General features: G+C 48.4%; 1 protein-coding gene across 1 annotated transcript in view; it reads left to right on the top strand.

The window, feature by feature from the left end:
- Nucleotides 1-15,645, top strand: part of LOC144159791 (mitochondrial amidoxime-reducing component 1-like) — a 129,101-nt gene that overhangs the window by 22,984 nt on the left and 90,472 nt on the right. The window contains exons 2-4 of the mRNA XM_077691496.1: nucleotides 7,719-7,902; nucleotides 9,208-9,268; nucleotides 9,316-9,433. Of these exons, the coding sequence (XP_077547622.1) occupies nucleotides 7,719-7,902; nucleotides 9,208-9,268; nucleotides 9,316-9,433 (363 nt within the window). The remainder of the gene's footprint in view (nucleotides 1-7,718; nucleotides 7,903-9,207; nucleotides 9,269-9,315; nucleotides 9,434-15,645) is intronic.

Genomic DNA, 15,645 nt, shown 5'->3' on the forward strand with positions numbered 1-15,645 from the left:
TCTGGGAATCGATGATGTAGACATGTGAAGATGGCGGCGTCCAAAAACACGAAGGAAAGGGTGAGAAAAAAGCGACAAACTTTGCAACAAAAGTGTGAGCTTTCCGCTGCGCGTAAAAGAGTAATACTTAGCCCAGATGACCTTGACGACCCAATCTAACGATTGCGCCACTTCATTTAGTGTGCTCAACACGCCTTTCAGGGCCCCTTTAAGCATAATGACCGGATTATAATGACAGGAGGTTATAATTTATCTAATGTAGATTGGAAAAGCTTTGCCTTGAAGTAGCGCGACCGTTACGGTGAAGCTATGCTTGATATTTGCTACAGTTTTGACCTCCTTCAGTTAGTTGAAGGCTACGCAAAATTCAAGGTACCGCTCAGTCAACCCTAGATCTTTTCTTCGTTAACCAGGCAATTACACCTAAAGCAAGTACTGAGATATTTCCTGGAATTCAGATCATCATGCTGTGCTATTTACTCCAAATGACACAGTTTTAGACAAGAAATTAACCTTTTTATATTTCCCCAATTTCGATCGTGCAGGTGATACTGCTATTATAGATTTTCTTTCAGTCAACTTTGACGATTTTGCGAATAATGAAACTGATATACATAATTTACGGAACTGATTTAAGGACATTTCAAAGAATGCATAGAATCATTTGAGCCTTTGGTAACTAGAAACCCGAAGCGAAAAAATCCGTGGATTTCTAGGGTGACACTGAGGTGAAGGGAGATGAAGCGTCTAAAGAAAAAACGAAGTCTGGACGTAACGTATTCAGAACAAATCGCCAAGCTTTCAGTAAAATTGAAAAATCAAATTCAAACAGCTAATCAGCGTTATTTTGGGGAGCCCTTGCCAAATTACTTGGCCTCGTGTCCCGAGAAATTTCGGAGGAGCATTTCGCCCACGTCGAAAGAGTGTGATGTTTTTAATGTTGGCGGTATTCTCACGCACGGCAATGCTCGAATTGCAAATGCTTTCAACGATCATTTCAAATCGGTTTTTTCTTGTGACAACTCTGTATTACCGCTGTTTGAATCTATTTCGCCGCGAATTCCCGATATTGTTGTTAGTGAACAGGGCATATTGAACATGCTTGTGAACCTTGATATCAGAAAATCTTCTGGACCGGACAATATCCCTAACGCGTTCTTGAAGAGATACGCTGAATGGATGTCGAAGTACCTCCATGTTCATTTTACAAAATCGGTGCGCGAGGGCCAGGTTCCGGACGACTGGAAAACAGCCAGAGTCAAGCCTATCCATAAATCAGGAAACAAGCTGTGTGTCAAACATTATCGTCCTGTCTCGCTGTCACGCGTCTCACGCGGCAGAGAAATGAGGCTCGGGTTGAGGCATTCGATGTCCACACAATATATTTACAAAACAAAACCTCAAACGAACGGGATCATAGCGAATGAACACACATATCACACTAAACAAAAAAACAGGCACGACCTCACACTCCAAAAATCTAGCCAAAAAGTCACTATAATACATGAACTGTCTATTCGCCCCGAGCGCCAACAGAGTCGGCCTCTGGCGATGGCGGGACGAACCGCTCCTAGTGTGGATGGCGCTCTCGCGTCGTCTGCTTTTTCACGTTGCGTGCGTCGCAAGACGCGTGCTGCACACGACAAAACAACCAATATGTGTGCTCGTTTGGCAGTAAGCAATGACATAGTTACCCCAGCTTGCGCTTGCGCATCTCCTCTAGAAACGCTATAATCAGCGGCCGTTGTTTGCGTCTGTCATGTGGCATTCGTGTGTCATTTTCAGATATATCATTTTCAAATCCCGACATCACCTTGTCCAGAAATGTGTCTCACTCAGCATAACCAAATGTCTAATATGGTCACGTCTTAACCTCGTAAGGTGGACCGAAGTTTAATCGCGTAATATAATGCACGTTGTTCCCCACATGTGGGAGGGGTGTGCGCCATGACTCGCTGTTTTTTAATTTTTTCCCACAATGCTTGCTTTCAATACAATTTTTAAAAAGGCGAGCCACAATTCCTGGACAATATCGGACCAAAGGGCGGTTAATCAGTTTGGAAAATACGTGTTAAAGTACTGCTTTTTCACCGCAACCGAACAGGGCGCCTAGCGTACTTTCCATTGTAAGTAATACTGATAACCATAGTTTCGCTTTTCGCGTTACATGCGTTCTCTTCTCGCTGCTCCTGCAACGTTGGCAGACCCCCCCCCCCCTTCCCGAAAAACAACAACAACAAAAAACGAAATGCACAGAATTGCGTTTTTTAACCAATCATCGAGAATTAAATGCCAAGACAAAGGCGATGTTCAGTTTACAAAACAAAGTACCTACCGGGAACCCCTTGCGCTGATTCGCAACGAGAAATAAAAAGGAAATGTTTTACTGCATCTGCAACAGGGCAACTTCATTTTCCATCTTTAGGGTTCGTGAGTGACCTTATACGTAAGAATGCTAACAAGTCTCGCTGTTGCAGGCACCTGCTAGATTTTAAAAGGAACGCAAATGGTCAACAGAGCAGCCGTAACAGATGCTCACTGTGAGGTCCCAGAAGCTTGGTTTGCACTCTGTAAACCTGCTTGTCACTTTGCGAAAACCTAGCTAAATATGAGATGTTGATTGCACTGCGTGCGTTGACAATTCAATTCGCAAGTTCACTTGCGAAGAAAGCCGTAAATAAGTGATCCGACACCATTATTAATCAAACCTTCCTTCAGAGTCCCTAAATTTTATTTAAAAGACCCGTTAGAGTGGTTACATTTATATCTCTGCGCTGATCAAAATTCAGTAATTTTATGTTGCCTTTTGAACACACAAAAAACATCGCAAGCTCTTAGAAAGAATGTCGGGCCAGTTAAGTAGTGTCACCATTTCAGGGCACCCCGCAAATGCAAGAATGCGTCATACCAGTGAAAGCGATTGAGGTTGCCGTTGTAAACTAAATTTCAGAGATCGAGGCTTCCTGATTTATTTCTTTTTATGCTTTTATTGATGGCTCAAAGCCATAGCACAAGTTCATGGTCACTTTTTCGGCCATTCTGAGATTCCCGATGGGTCGTCGCTTTTTTTTTTTGGCGTAGTAATGAAAACTTTCTGCCGCTTCCATGCTACGCACTGAACGTTGAGGAACCGAACTACAGCATATCACTCTTGTTTTCACCTTTCGAGCCTACATACGGCGGGAAAAAGGCACGAAGCGCGCCCACAGTGTGCGTTCTTACGGGCCCGCTCAGCGCAGCATCCACACTAGCAGCGCGACGCTGTCGCCACCTACATGTCGATCTCGCGGCGAATAGGGACCGGGCAGCTGGACGGGTGGCGCCACCACTCAGCGCTCCCCTCGTCAGTGAAATGAGCCGGTGCATTGGACTACACAGCCTCCTGTTGTTATTGTCTTGTTTGCTTCGGCGCTTTGAATGTTTTAGTGGTGTTGTGGGCGGACATGTGAGATGAAACGAGGTCTAGACAGATGTGTTGGGTTCTTAGATGCAGCAACGGCTACGTAAACTTGTCGGGCCCTTCTAAAGTTGGGTATCGGCTACAATGACATGAGCGCTTTTTGCAGCGATCTACGCTTGGCTCCACCCGTTCTGAGAACGAATAAAACTACTATATTAGTATTCATTTCTTCTTAAATGCACTAACGGCTACACAAACATATTTGACGCTTCTAAGTTTGGGAATGGGCTACATTGACACGAGCGCTTTCTGCAGCGCTCTGCACCTGGCTTTGTGTGATCTGAGTAGGAATAAAACTATTAATATTAGTATTCATTTCTACCACTAAAAATTATCTTCACTGGTTTAAATGGCCATGTTTTTCACGCCAGCCTTAACGATGGAACACCTTCTTTCTTTCTTTCTGTAACCGTGAGCTTTGTGCCTGCGGTTTTGGTGAGCGACACTGTGACAGCATGGGAGCCTGAATGCAGAAGTGGAACTCCCACGTTTGTGGTGGTCATTTTATCAGCCAAAGTTATTCACCCACCCAACTGCCCAAGCTACAAACCATCCCTTCTCCCCTTCCCGTTTTACCACCTGCGTGGAATAAATGCTAGCACCGGTAGTTAAAAAATGTGGCAGTGTTAACGTCAGCTGGTGTTTTTTTATTGCTTAAGTATTCTTTACAGAGTACCTAAAAAAATCTTGCAATGCCTTGTGAAGACGCTAAAAACGCGCTATTAGTTGCCTCAAATATGGGTGCATCAGCCCGAGTTCTCCAGCACAGGCGAATTTCCGACACGCTGGAAAAAGCTTAGATTTTGAGATGGGTGCATGGAAGTTTAAAATTAAACAGCAAAATCATCTAGCCCTCCGTCTAATGATTACAATAGTTGAACGCAAAGCTTTCTTCGCGCGAAATCGAATGGGAATTGGCAAAGACGCTGCGGTCAAAAGACCAAACTGCGTGCTGGTCAAATTCGAAGCTTGGGAAAAGAAAGTGAAAGTGTTAATCCAGAAGGCAACCAATGAAACCCACACGAGAAAGTTTTGCGAGAAACCATCATCGTCGTTAGACGGAGAAGTGCATGATTTTTCAAGGGTACGTGGCAGCTTGTAAAACGACCGCAGTATTCAGTTGTGAAACTGAGTACAGGTTTTCGGCACCCTCCTGTCTATCGTCCTTCGGCCACGCAGGAATTGGTTTTTGAAAAACCACTGCAATTCTTGTAAAGCAATGCTTCTCCACGACAATAAATAATGTTCTATCATGCGGTATTTATTCTGTAAACGATTCCCGATGACTGTAGTAAGAGAATTTCTGTGAAATTAAACACGTTTAAGCCGTAAGTAATGAAGTTACGGAAGCGTCGTCCATCACAATTTTGGTTTTGAGGTAAATCTTAGAAGGCACCCCCAACTTTGTCTTTCGCTTGTGCACGACGCCGTTTCGTCATCAATTGTCAAAGTCCAGCGCCGTAGCATTCCTGGATCGGTTGCACACACCGGCTTTGTGGGAGCATTTAGCTGATACTCCTCGATACGTGAAACTGCATGCAGGCATGGAAAAATTGCATGAAGGAAAGGACTTTCACTGCCAGCTTGACTTCCAGCTTGGCGCATATCGTCTGCTATTTGTAAAAGCTGAGCATGGGCGTAAATCACACACATGGCATGCCTCGTAAAGGTCACATCCACGCTCAAGATTTACCAATCTGAAAAAAGTCCCTGTCGTTATCTACGCTTTGCAAGCCGTACCGCAGAAAAACTACAGAAAGCCATGCACACTAACGCTGCGCTGACCGCCACCGGCATTCCACCACTGACGAGCGGTTCGCCACGGGCGGCGCTATTCGCTGAAGCGACGGTGGTGCCATACAACGGCCGCCCGGTCCCTATGCCGAAGTCAAACAAGTCCTACCACAGAACAGGGAGGATTTTAGAGAAGCAAAGGTCTAGCTTTGCCTGTAGTGCCAGAAAAAGCGTAGTGGCGGCGTAGTGAACTACCGAGGCACGCCCGCTTGATGGCGCTGTAAACACGGCTTTGAAAACATGGCGGATGCTTTTAGCACATGCCGCTTGAGCTCCTTAATAATATGGCGGCCATCGCACGGCGGCCGCCGGCTCGCTGCTCCACGGCCGGACTCGACTCTCCTCCTCCCGCGAGCGAAAGGAGCGTCAAGTCCGGCCGTGGCTGCTCCTGCTGTTTCCTGGCTGGCACGCTGGCCGCATGTTTACTTGCGCCGCGCTAGTGAAGTGGTGTTACGCCAGGTGACCAGATGGCCTCGACTGGCACAGACCACAGTGAGCAGCAAGTGAGAACAAATCGTTCATTGACATCCGCAAGTTTACAGAGGACAGGACATCATTTCATTTCGATCGCTGCAATTGTACGTCGCTTTCGTGACAACATTTTTTTTTGTCATAAGAACTCGTTCACTTGCGCTAAGATTTCGCAATAAGGGCACAAATGAGGTATTGACGGCGACAACGGTTTCGTTTGCACCGTCTTTCTAGCGGAGTGCATAATACTCACCTTCTGTTGGAAGAATCAAATATTCTGGCCTCGACAGCTGTCTTCTGATGCGGAATTTCCCACATTTGTCACTCCACAAGCACTGAATTCCCGTGTTTTGCCAGTCCTCTCAACAACTGATGGACGCAAAAGCACATACCAGCAGTAACAGTCACGAAACAAGTGCCCCGCGCACATAGAAACGGTGGGCCGTTGCAGCGGTTTCAATTTGAATTGGCGGCTTTGTGGTTGCGAATTCAGAAACGAGGTGGTGCACCAGTCGGCTGTTCGTAAAAAGTTGCGTACATTTTTGCTCAACGGATGTTTGATGCAGAACTCGTTAATAATATTTTTAAACAACACATTAATAAGCGAACTTTGTTGGCTTTCTGAGTCACGGAATGAATGTTTTGTATTCTCTACCAAAAGTAACCTTTCGGTTGCACCGTCTGGTGGACTTAATGGTCGAAAATTGCGCTGTAGGTTGGTCACGTGGGGCGTCGATTTTTACGCCGCCTATAGGGAAGACAGGAACGTCCGAGCTTGAGAGGCCTGGGGCGGTATTCCCGTGTTTTGTCCCTTTTGTGTCCCTTTCAAAAGTGTCCCTTTTGAGCGAGCCCTGATTGGCTAAAAGCGAACACCCGGATGTGACGCCATGCAAGCACGGCGGAGCTAGGAGCCGTGGAGACGATTTGGAGCAGATGATTTTTCGTCGCAGTTCGCTGGCGGAACAATAAACACATAAAAGATACTCTGATACGGTTTCACTTCTTTAAAATGCGTTTGCAAGAACAGTTACGCTATTTGAATAAAAGGCCCACTGCTTAACCGGAAGTACGTCACGATGAAAGGGACGCAAAAGGGACGTTTTCGAAAGGGACAGTTACGAGAATACCGCCCCTGGTCCTACCCTGGCCGCTGGCGACAGCTCTGGCGAAGGCCCGCCTGAAAGAGACAGTCACAGAGCAAGATATAAAGAGGAGCGCCGACTGTGGCCCAGAAAAAATCATTTGCTCGGGCCGATAATGTCTACGCGCCGCCGGCCGCCCAGCTTTCCCTTTGCTCTCTTCCTCCTTCGTTCGCCCTCTCGTCGCTGTGCCTATGTACATGGCTCTTCCCTTCTTCGCTCTCCCCAGAGGCGTCTTTTCTTTAGCAGCGACGTCTGTCTTATGTCTGTGCTACTATGCAGGAGGAATGAGTTCACGCGCGGAATTTAAACACCCGTGCTCAGCCGCAATAGATGGCGCAGATATTTGCAGGCCACCGCATACGTGGCGATCGCTTATTCCCTATCAGGGAGTGTTTATTCCGACATTATGAAGACCGGCTAAAAATATTCTACTAACCCAGCAGATATGAGACGCAACTGAACGACGACGACTTCAGAAGCACCAAAGAATGAGCAAGAGTAATATGCAACGCCACAACATACAGTCTAGCGTGATTCTGCTTACGACAAATCGATGCAGCTCAAAAGTTACCCTCTGTTGTTAGCCCGCTCTCCGGCCGCATTCTTAATTATTTATGCTGCTTCTGCGCACGAACAATGCCTCGTGCGCTGGTATGGTGGCGCCACTGAATTGCAACCAGTGGCGCCCCCTCCCGCACAGCGCCGCATTTTTTGCGCGTACCGCCGTCGCCGCCGGTTCCGTGCAACGCAGCTCGGCGGCCCGGCCAGTCTTTCTCTATGGCTCGGCCGGCTCCGCGCGAGGCCAGCATGACGGCGCCAAGCGGATCGTGCGTGCTGTATTGCGGCTTTAGAAAAATAGAGAGCCCTGAGGACTATTTCAAGGGCAGTTGCTTCAGGCGCGGCATCAAACTTTACGCCAGCAACCACGTGTACGGCGTTAAAGAAGATATTCTCAGCGAGACGGCGCCGTCTGAAATCGTGGCCAGGTGCATCCCTCAGATGAAGAGCAATTGCAACTACGACGCGCGGCTGGAGGTGAGTGAATTGTATTGGAGATACCTTTATGTGTTTATTTCCCGTACATGGTGATTTGTTTTGTTTATGTAGTTGTCGCCGAACTCAAGGCACATTTTGCGAGGCAGCTGTTCCTGCAAGGCTGGCTGCCGCGGTTGGTGCAAACACGCGGCGGCGGTGGCCGTTTACATAAACAGCCACGAAGAAAAATCCTGCACGGAGTTGCCGCGTGCTTGGGGAAAACCTTCTGCGCGACCGACCCTGGACACGAAGAAGGATATAAAGGAACTGTTTGCAAGTAAGCACAAGGCGCGCTTTCTTGAATAGTTCAAGTTATTCAACATTGAAGTACGAGCGCTTTTTTGTATTGCATTATTCAACTTGAGAATGATTTGTGCAGGTCGCCCCTTGCCTGCACCAGTGCTCAAACCACTGTGCCCGAAAACGGTACATGCACAATTCCCGGGCGTGAGGTGCGCGTTCGCGGACATGATCGCGTGCTAGGGCAGCAACGACGAAAATGCAAAATTCAACCAGCGCTTCGACGGACGCTGTAGACGAAATTTGTCTCAATCTCGGCGTCGAGGTGGTCAGATCGCTGCTCGGGGAAGTGCGAGAGACGTATTTAACCATGCAGGTGGTGAGCACGGTACCCCTGAAAATAAACAGGTGTAACCTGCTCGCTATAGTGGAGCAGAGAGAGAAAACGTTTTACAAAACGTTTGTGGAAAAAAGCGTGGAGGAGTTAGCGGAGATCGCGCTTTTAACCCGGGGCCAGGGTGCTGTAGACAGGTTTGTTATATCTGCAACCTTAATATGCTTCACAGCGTGTTGTGTTTTTTATACAAAATGGCATATTTTGCTGCAGATGGCACCAAGAGCGGAAGTACCGGATCACAAGCACGACGGCCCACCGCATCAAAACAAGGAGGCAAGCATTTGAAGCACTTGCAAATGCACTCGCTGCACCACGCCCATTCTGGGCGCAAGTATACGGTAAGGATTCACGTATGGGCTCACAAGCTTAAACATTTGCTCTATCCGTCCCTTCTACTTGCAGTAAATAAGGTTCCTAAATGCACGTAAATAAACTAACTTTCATGAAAGAGGTCATATTACCAAGAAGAGGGAAGTTTGCTGAACAAACTTTCTCACGCGGAAACTCCTCAGTCCACATAAACACATTTCTTTTTTTTGCAGGCAGAGACACCGAAGCCGAAGCCAGGAGGGAGCTGTCCATGGCCATTGAACTCCCTATACATAAGGTAATCATTCCGCACACTTCTCAACAAATGTGAACTTATCTTGCCTCACTTTCCTCGGCAGGTCGGACTCGTGGCAGAGCAGCCGTGGTTGTGTGGCAGTCCCGATGGGCTCGTTATCACCGGTGAAACAACCCGCCTGGTCGCAATTAAGTGCCCATTCGTTTTGCAGACAGCATGCTCATAGACTATAAGAAAGGCATCAGCCACGTAAAGTTCATTCAATACGTGGACGACAAGCTGACACTTAAGAGCAGCCACGAATATTACACCCAGCTCATGGTGATGCTGTACGTATTAAACCTCACTGATGCCTTGTTTTTTGTGTATTCCAAAAAACAAAGCATCACCGTTGAAGTTAAACGAAATGACAAATTACTGGACGAATACATTCCCAAGCTGGAATGTTTTTATTTTACGCACCTTCTAAAAGCCCTTGCAAAGAAGTAAAACAAGACGCAGGGAGCAGATTATGAGGTTTAACGCGTAGAAGCTACACCTGGGCTCTGAGATGCGCCGTAGCAGAGGGCTCCAGATTATTTCTGACCACGTGGGGATCTTGAACGTGCGCTGAAATCTTGACAGAAGGGCGTTTTCGCTTTTCGCCTCCTTCAAAAAAATCGCGCAAATCCGCCCCGTGAATGTGGTTGGAAAGCAAAGCTGTAAACGACACCCACATCGATTACCCTTGCGACGTCGCTTAAATTCACTCACATCGCTCTACAAATAGTAAAACCAGAGAGAAGTGAAATGCACTTAACCACACCATTTATTACTTCAAAGATATATTTTTGGTAAGGTTAAATCAATGCATGATGCATGAACGGTGTTTGGTTGAGTTGTATTGGTGTAGCACAAGAGTGGAAACTTTTTTGATAAAATTAAAGTAAGCTCCAACCCGGTGTTCGACGATCTGACTTCTCCGTCTCTGCGCCGCGGACGGAGGCGACGAGATTTGTTGCAGAGAAGGAGGAGCAGGAGGAAGATATACTTCTCTTCAAATTTCTGAATGGCCCAGAGTGCAGCCCTGGGGAGTTATTCCTTCTTCTGTGGGGCCCATATGCGTTCCGCGCGGCCTGTGTTCTGTCCACCCGCTGAAGCTGGGTAGGTAGAGAGGGCCTGGACAGCAGCATCTCCCATTGCTCTTGTTGGGCTGTTGAACGAAAGGGAGGAGGGTGCTCAGGGCTAAAGTCGCACACCCCGATTACTGGGCGGAGTGTTCCTACTTCTATGCAAAATTTACATTCAGCGTCGTAGCGATACGGATGCATTGAGTGAACACGCGTAGGCTGTAGGAAGGAGCCCGGATTCTATGAGCCGTAGGGCAGTTTGTTGTTCTCTGGAAAGGTTAGGGTAAGGCGAAGGTACGGTCTGTCTCAGAAGGCGATAATGCTGGGTTATCTCCCTGAACGTGACAACCGGGTGACTCTCCTCGTCCAGCTCGATAGCACGGGACGTAATAGCGCAGGCTTGTTGGGTGGGCGTATTCGTTGCCCTCCATTCAAGTGTGAGGAGGTGTAAAGATGAGCTGAATGGAACCGTTTCAGGAGTGGTTTTTTAACACGCGCAGTGCAGGTCAGGACACCCAACCCGCCTGGTAATTCCAGTAGGCTTGCTGGGAATCGGTGACTACCCTCCGAACCCCTGGTTGAGTGAGAGCCAAGCTGATGGCTGCCTCTTCTGCTGCCATCATGTCTTGGGGCTTGAGTGAGGCACACGCATTGAGGGTGGTTTTGATGGTAGCCACGATGATGGCGTATTGCTACCCTCGATGTTTGGAGGCGTCTGTGTAGATAACTGCATGTACCCCGCCGAGGGTGGTGTTTAGCGCTTGAGCCCGTGCTTTCCGGTGACCCTCGTCATGTGCCGGGTTCATATTTCTAAGCAATGGGATCATCTTTAGTTTTAGTCGCCAAGAGTCTGGGAGTACGTCAAGCGGAGTGACATTCTGGGCTGCCCAGCCAATCTGGTGAAGCATGCGGTTCCCCACCGCAGTTCTGAGTCGGACGTTCAGGTTTGAAAGATGGCCTTCTATCAGCTCTCCCACCGTGTTGTGGAGCCCCGCGCTAACCAGCCTCTGTGTGGACGCACTCATTAGAAGAGCAATGGCCTGCTCGACCGCCTTTCTAATCAATATATAAAGCATCTCTATGTCTTCCTTGTCGAGAAGAAGACAAGGGGTTGACGTAAGTGACGCTCGAGAGGACAAAAGCTTTAATTAATTGAAAGGTACCGGATTCCTTTAGACCTCGTTTCTTGTTATAAACTTACGACTTGACCAGACCGAATTGCGTCGATCCCTGGACTACCTCGCTTCTTGGTGGCAATTCGCCTGATCATGTATATGATTTCATTATAGCTGTTTTAAAGCAAAGCTTTTTACCTCTACCCCCCAAGGGTTCTTTCGCGACCGTTGGTGTCACCAGAAAACTCCAGCGAACAAATAAAAGAACTTACAGGCACCGCCGGGAATCGAACCTGGAACTAATAGACTAACAAATCGAGAGCCCGTAGTCTTACCGATTTAGCTACGAGCCCACGCGAAGACGGGGAAGACAGGTGGTGTACTCACCAAGCACATCTACGGGTTTACCCCCTGCGTTCTCGCTGAATGCCTCGTGAAAGCGTCACGCGACCACTCACGCCCGTCTAGCGGCCCTGTGCGCACCTTGCTGATGTGCCAAGAGTTACAAAAATTAGAGGAAGCTCACACCAATGCATGGCATCTCACTTCTAGTACGCCAATGTGCTAAAGCCTGTGGCCTCCAGTATTCATGTAAAAAATCACAGCTCCTTATCGTCCGCCCTCACGCCAAATCAAGGAATACATTCAAATACTTCTTGATGGCCAGCCATCACTCCAAGCCCCCGCATCAAGATCCTGGGCCTACCTCTCGAGGCTAGCACCAAGAGACGTCTCCTTGCAGCGCCTCAAAAACAGCTATAATGAAATCATATACATGATCAGGCGAATTGCCACCAAGAAGCGAGGTAGTCCAGGGTTCGACGCAATTCCGTCTGGTCAAGTCGTAAGTTTATAACAAGAAGCGAGGTCTAAAGGAATCCGGTACCTTTCAATTAATTAAAGCTTTTGTCCTCTCGAGGGTCACTTACGTCAACCCCTTGTCTTCTTCTCGACAAGGAAGACATAGAGATGCTTTATATAATGATTAGAAAGGCGGTCGAGCAGGCCATTGCTCTTCTAATGAGTGTGTCCACACAGAGGCTGGTTAGCGCGGGGCTCCACAACACGGTGGGAGAGCTGATAGAAGGCCATCTTTCTAACCTGAAGGTCCGACTCAGAACTGCGGTGGGTAACCGCATGCTTCACCAGATTAACTGGGCAGCCCAGAATGTAACTCAGCTTGACGTACTACCAGACTCTTGGCGACTAAAACTAAAGATGATCCCATTGCTTAGAAATATGAACCCGGCACATGACGAGGGTCACCGGAAAGCACGGGCTCAAGCGCTAAACACCACCCTCGGCGGGGTACATGCAGTTATCTACACAGACGCCTCCAAACATCGAGGGTAGCAATACGCCATCATCGTGGCTACCATCAAAACCACCCTCAATGCGTGTGCCTCACTCAAGCCCCAAGACATGATGGCAGCAGAAGAGGCAGCCATCAGCTTGGCTCTCACTCAACCAGGGGTTCGGAGGGTAGTCACCGATTCCCAGCAAGCCTACTGGAATTACCAGGCGGGTTGGGTGTCCTGACCTGCACTGCGCGTGTTAAAAAACCACTCCTCAAACGGTTCCATTCAGCTCATCTAGACACCTCCTCACACTTGAATGGAGGGCAACGAATACGCCCACCCAACAAGCCTGCGCTATTACGTCCCGTGCTATCGAGCTGGACGAGGAGAGTCACCCACTTGTCACGTTCAGGGAGATAACCCAGCATTATCGCCTTCTGAGACAGACCGTACCTTCGCCTTACCCTAACCTTTCCAGAGAACAACAAACTGCCCTACGGCTCATAGAATCCGGGCTCCTTCCCACAGCCTACGCGTGTTCACTCAATGCATCCGTATCGCTACGACGCTGAATGTAAATTTTGCACAGAAGTAGGAACACTCCGCCCAGTAATCGGGGTGTGCGACTTTAGCCCTGAGCACCCTGCTACCTTTCGTTCAACAACCCAACAAGAGCAATGGGAGATGCTGCTGTCCAGGCCCTCTCTACCTACCCAGCTTCAGCGGGTGGACAGAACACAGGCCGCGCGGAACGCATATGGGCCCCACAGAAGAAGGAATAACTCCCCAGGGCTGCACTCTGGGCCGTTCAGAAATTTGAAGAGAAGTATATCTTCCTCCTGCTCCTCCTTCTCTGCAACAAATCTCGTCGCCTCCGTCCGCGGCGCAGAGACGGAGAAGTCAGATCGTCGAACACCGGGTTGGAGCTTACTTTAATTTTATCAAAAAAGTTTTCACTCTTGTGCTACACCAATACAACTCAACCAAACACCGTTCATGCATCATGCATTGATTTAACCTTACCAAAAATATCTCTTTCAAGTAATAAATGGTGTGGTTAAGTGCATTTCACTTCTCTCTAGTTTTACTATTTGTAGAGCGATGTGAGTGAATTTAAACGATGTCGCAAGGGTAATCGATATGGGTGTCGTTTACAGCTTTGCTTTCCAACCACATTCACGGGGTGGATTGGCGCGATTTTTGAGGCGCTGCAAGGAGACGTCTCTTTGTGCTAGCCTCGAGAGGTAGGCCCAGGATCTTGATGCGGGGGCTTGGAGTGATGGCTGGCCATCAAGAAATATTTGAATGTATTCCTTGATTTGGCGTGAGGGCGGACGACAAGGAGCTGTGATTTTTTACGTGAATACTGGAGGCCACAGGCTTTAGCACATTGGCGTACTAGAAGTGAGATGCCATGCATTGGTGTGAGCTTCCTCTAATTTTTGTAACTCTTGGCACATCAGCAAGGTGCGCACAGGGCCGCTAGACGGGCGTGAGTGGTCGCGTGACGCTTTCACGTGGCATTCAGCGAGAACGCAGGGGGTAAACCCGTAGATGTGCTTGGTGAGTACACCACCTGTCTTCCCCGTCATCGCGTGGGCTCGTAGCTAAATCGGTAAGACAAGGGGCACTCGGTTTGTTAGTCTATTAGTTCCAGGTTCGATTCCCGGCGGTGCCTGTAAGTTCTTTTATTTGTTCGCTGGAGTTTTCTGGTGACACCAACGGTCGCGAAAGAACCCTTGGGGGGTAGAGGTAAAAAGCTTTGCTTTAAAAGGCAACCACCTGTGTGTGCCCACTATTTTGCTGCTGTAGCACACTTCATGTTCTCTATCTTGTCTTTTTATAATGATTGTATAACGTTGCTCCTGTTCTCATCTTTCTTTTTTCTTCTTTGATTTGATTGATTGTAGGGTTTAACGCGCCGACGCAACGCAGGCGATGAGGCGCGCCGTAGTGGAGGGGTCCGGATTAATTTTGACCACCTGGGGATCTTTAACGTGCGCCGAAATCTCGTACACACGGGCGTTTTTGCTTTTCGCCTCCATCAGAAAAGCGGCCGCCGCGGCCGGGAATCGAACCCGCGACCTCGTGCTCAGCAGCGCAACGCCTTAGCCACTGAGCCACCGCGGCGGGTCTTTCTAAAGCAAAGCTTTCTACCTCTACCCCCCAAGGGTTCTTTCGCGACCGTTGGTGTCACCAGAAAACTCCAGCGAACAAATAAAAGAATTTACTGGCACCGCCGGGAATCGAACCTGGAACTAATAGACTAACAAAGCGTGGGCCCGTTGCCTTACCGATTCAGCTACGAGCCCACGCGAACACGCGAAGACAAATGGTGTACTCACCAAGCACATCTACGGGTTTACCCCCTGCCTTCTCGCTGAATGCCACATGAAAGCGTCACACGACCACTCACGCCCGTCTAGGGGCCCTGCGCGCACCTTGCTCATGTGCTAAGAGTTACAAAAATTAAAGGAAGCTCACACCAATGCATGGCATCTCACTTCTAGTACGCCAATGTGCTAAAGCCTGTGGCCTCCAGTGTTCACGTAAAAAATCACAGCTCCTTGTCGTCCGCCCTCACGCCAAATCAAGGAATACATTCAAATACTCCTTGATGACCAGGCCATCACTCCAAACCGCAGCATCAAGATCCTGGTCCTACATTTCCAGGCCAACACCAAGAGTGACGTCTCCTTGCAGCGCCTCAAAAACAGCATTAATCTAATCATACACGTGATCAGGCGAGTTGCCACCAAGAAGCGAGGCCTAAAAGAATCCGGTACCTTTCGATTACTTGAAGCTTTTGTCCTCTCGAGAGTTACTTACGACAAACCCCTATCTTGATGATGATGGTTGGTGTTTAATGGCGCAAGGCCGACGAGGGCAAAGAGCGCCAGAGAAGTTATTTAATGAAAACAAGTGATTACCACAAAAGCTAGGTATAAAATGTGTAAACTGGACATAGTAAGATCAATAAAGATAATGGTGATGGCTGGTGTATAGGGCCAGATGTGAT

This window comes from Haemaphysalis longicornis, unplaced genomic scaffold (assembly GCF_048455015.1).
Source record: "Haemaphysalis longicornis isolate Haplotype H1 unplaced genomic scaffold, Haemaphysalis longicornis Haplotype H1 scaffold_1, whole genome shotgun sequence".
Classification (NCBI taxonomy): domain Eukaryota; kingdom Metazoa; phylum Arthropoda; class Arachnida; order Ixodida; family Ixodidae; genus Haemaphysalis; species Haemaphysalis longicornis.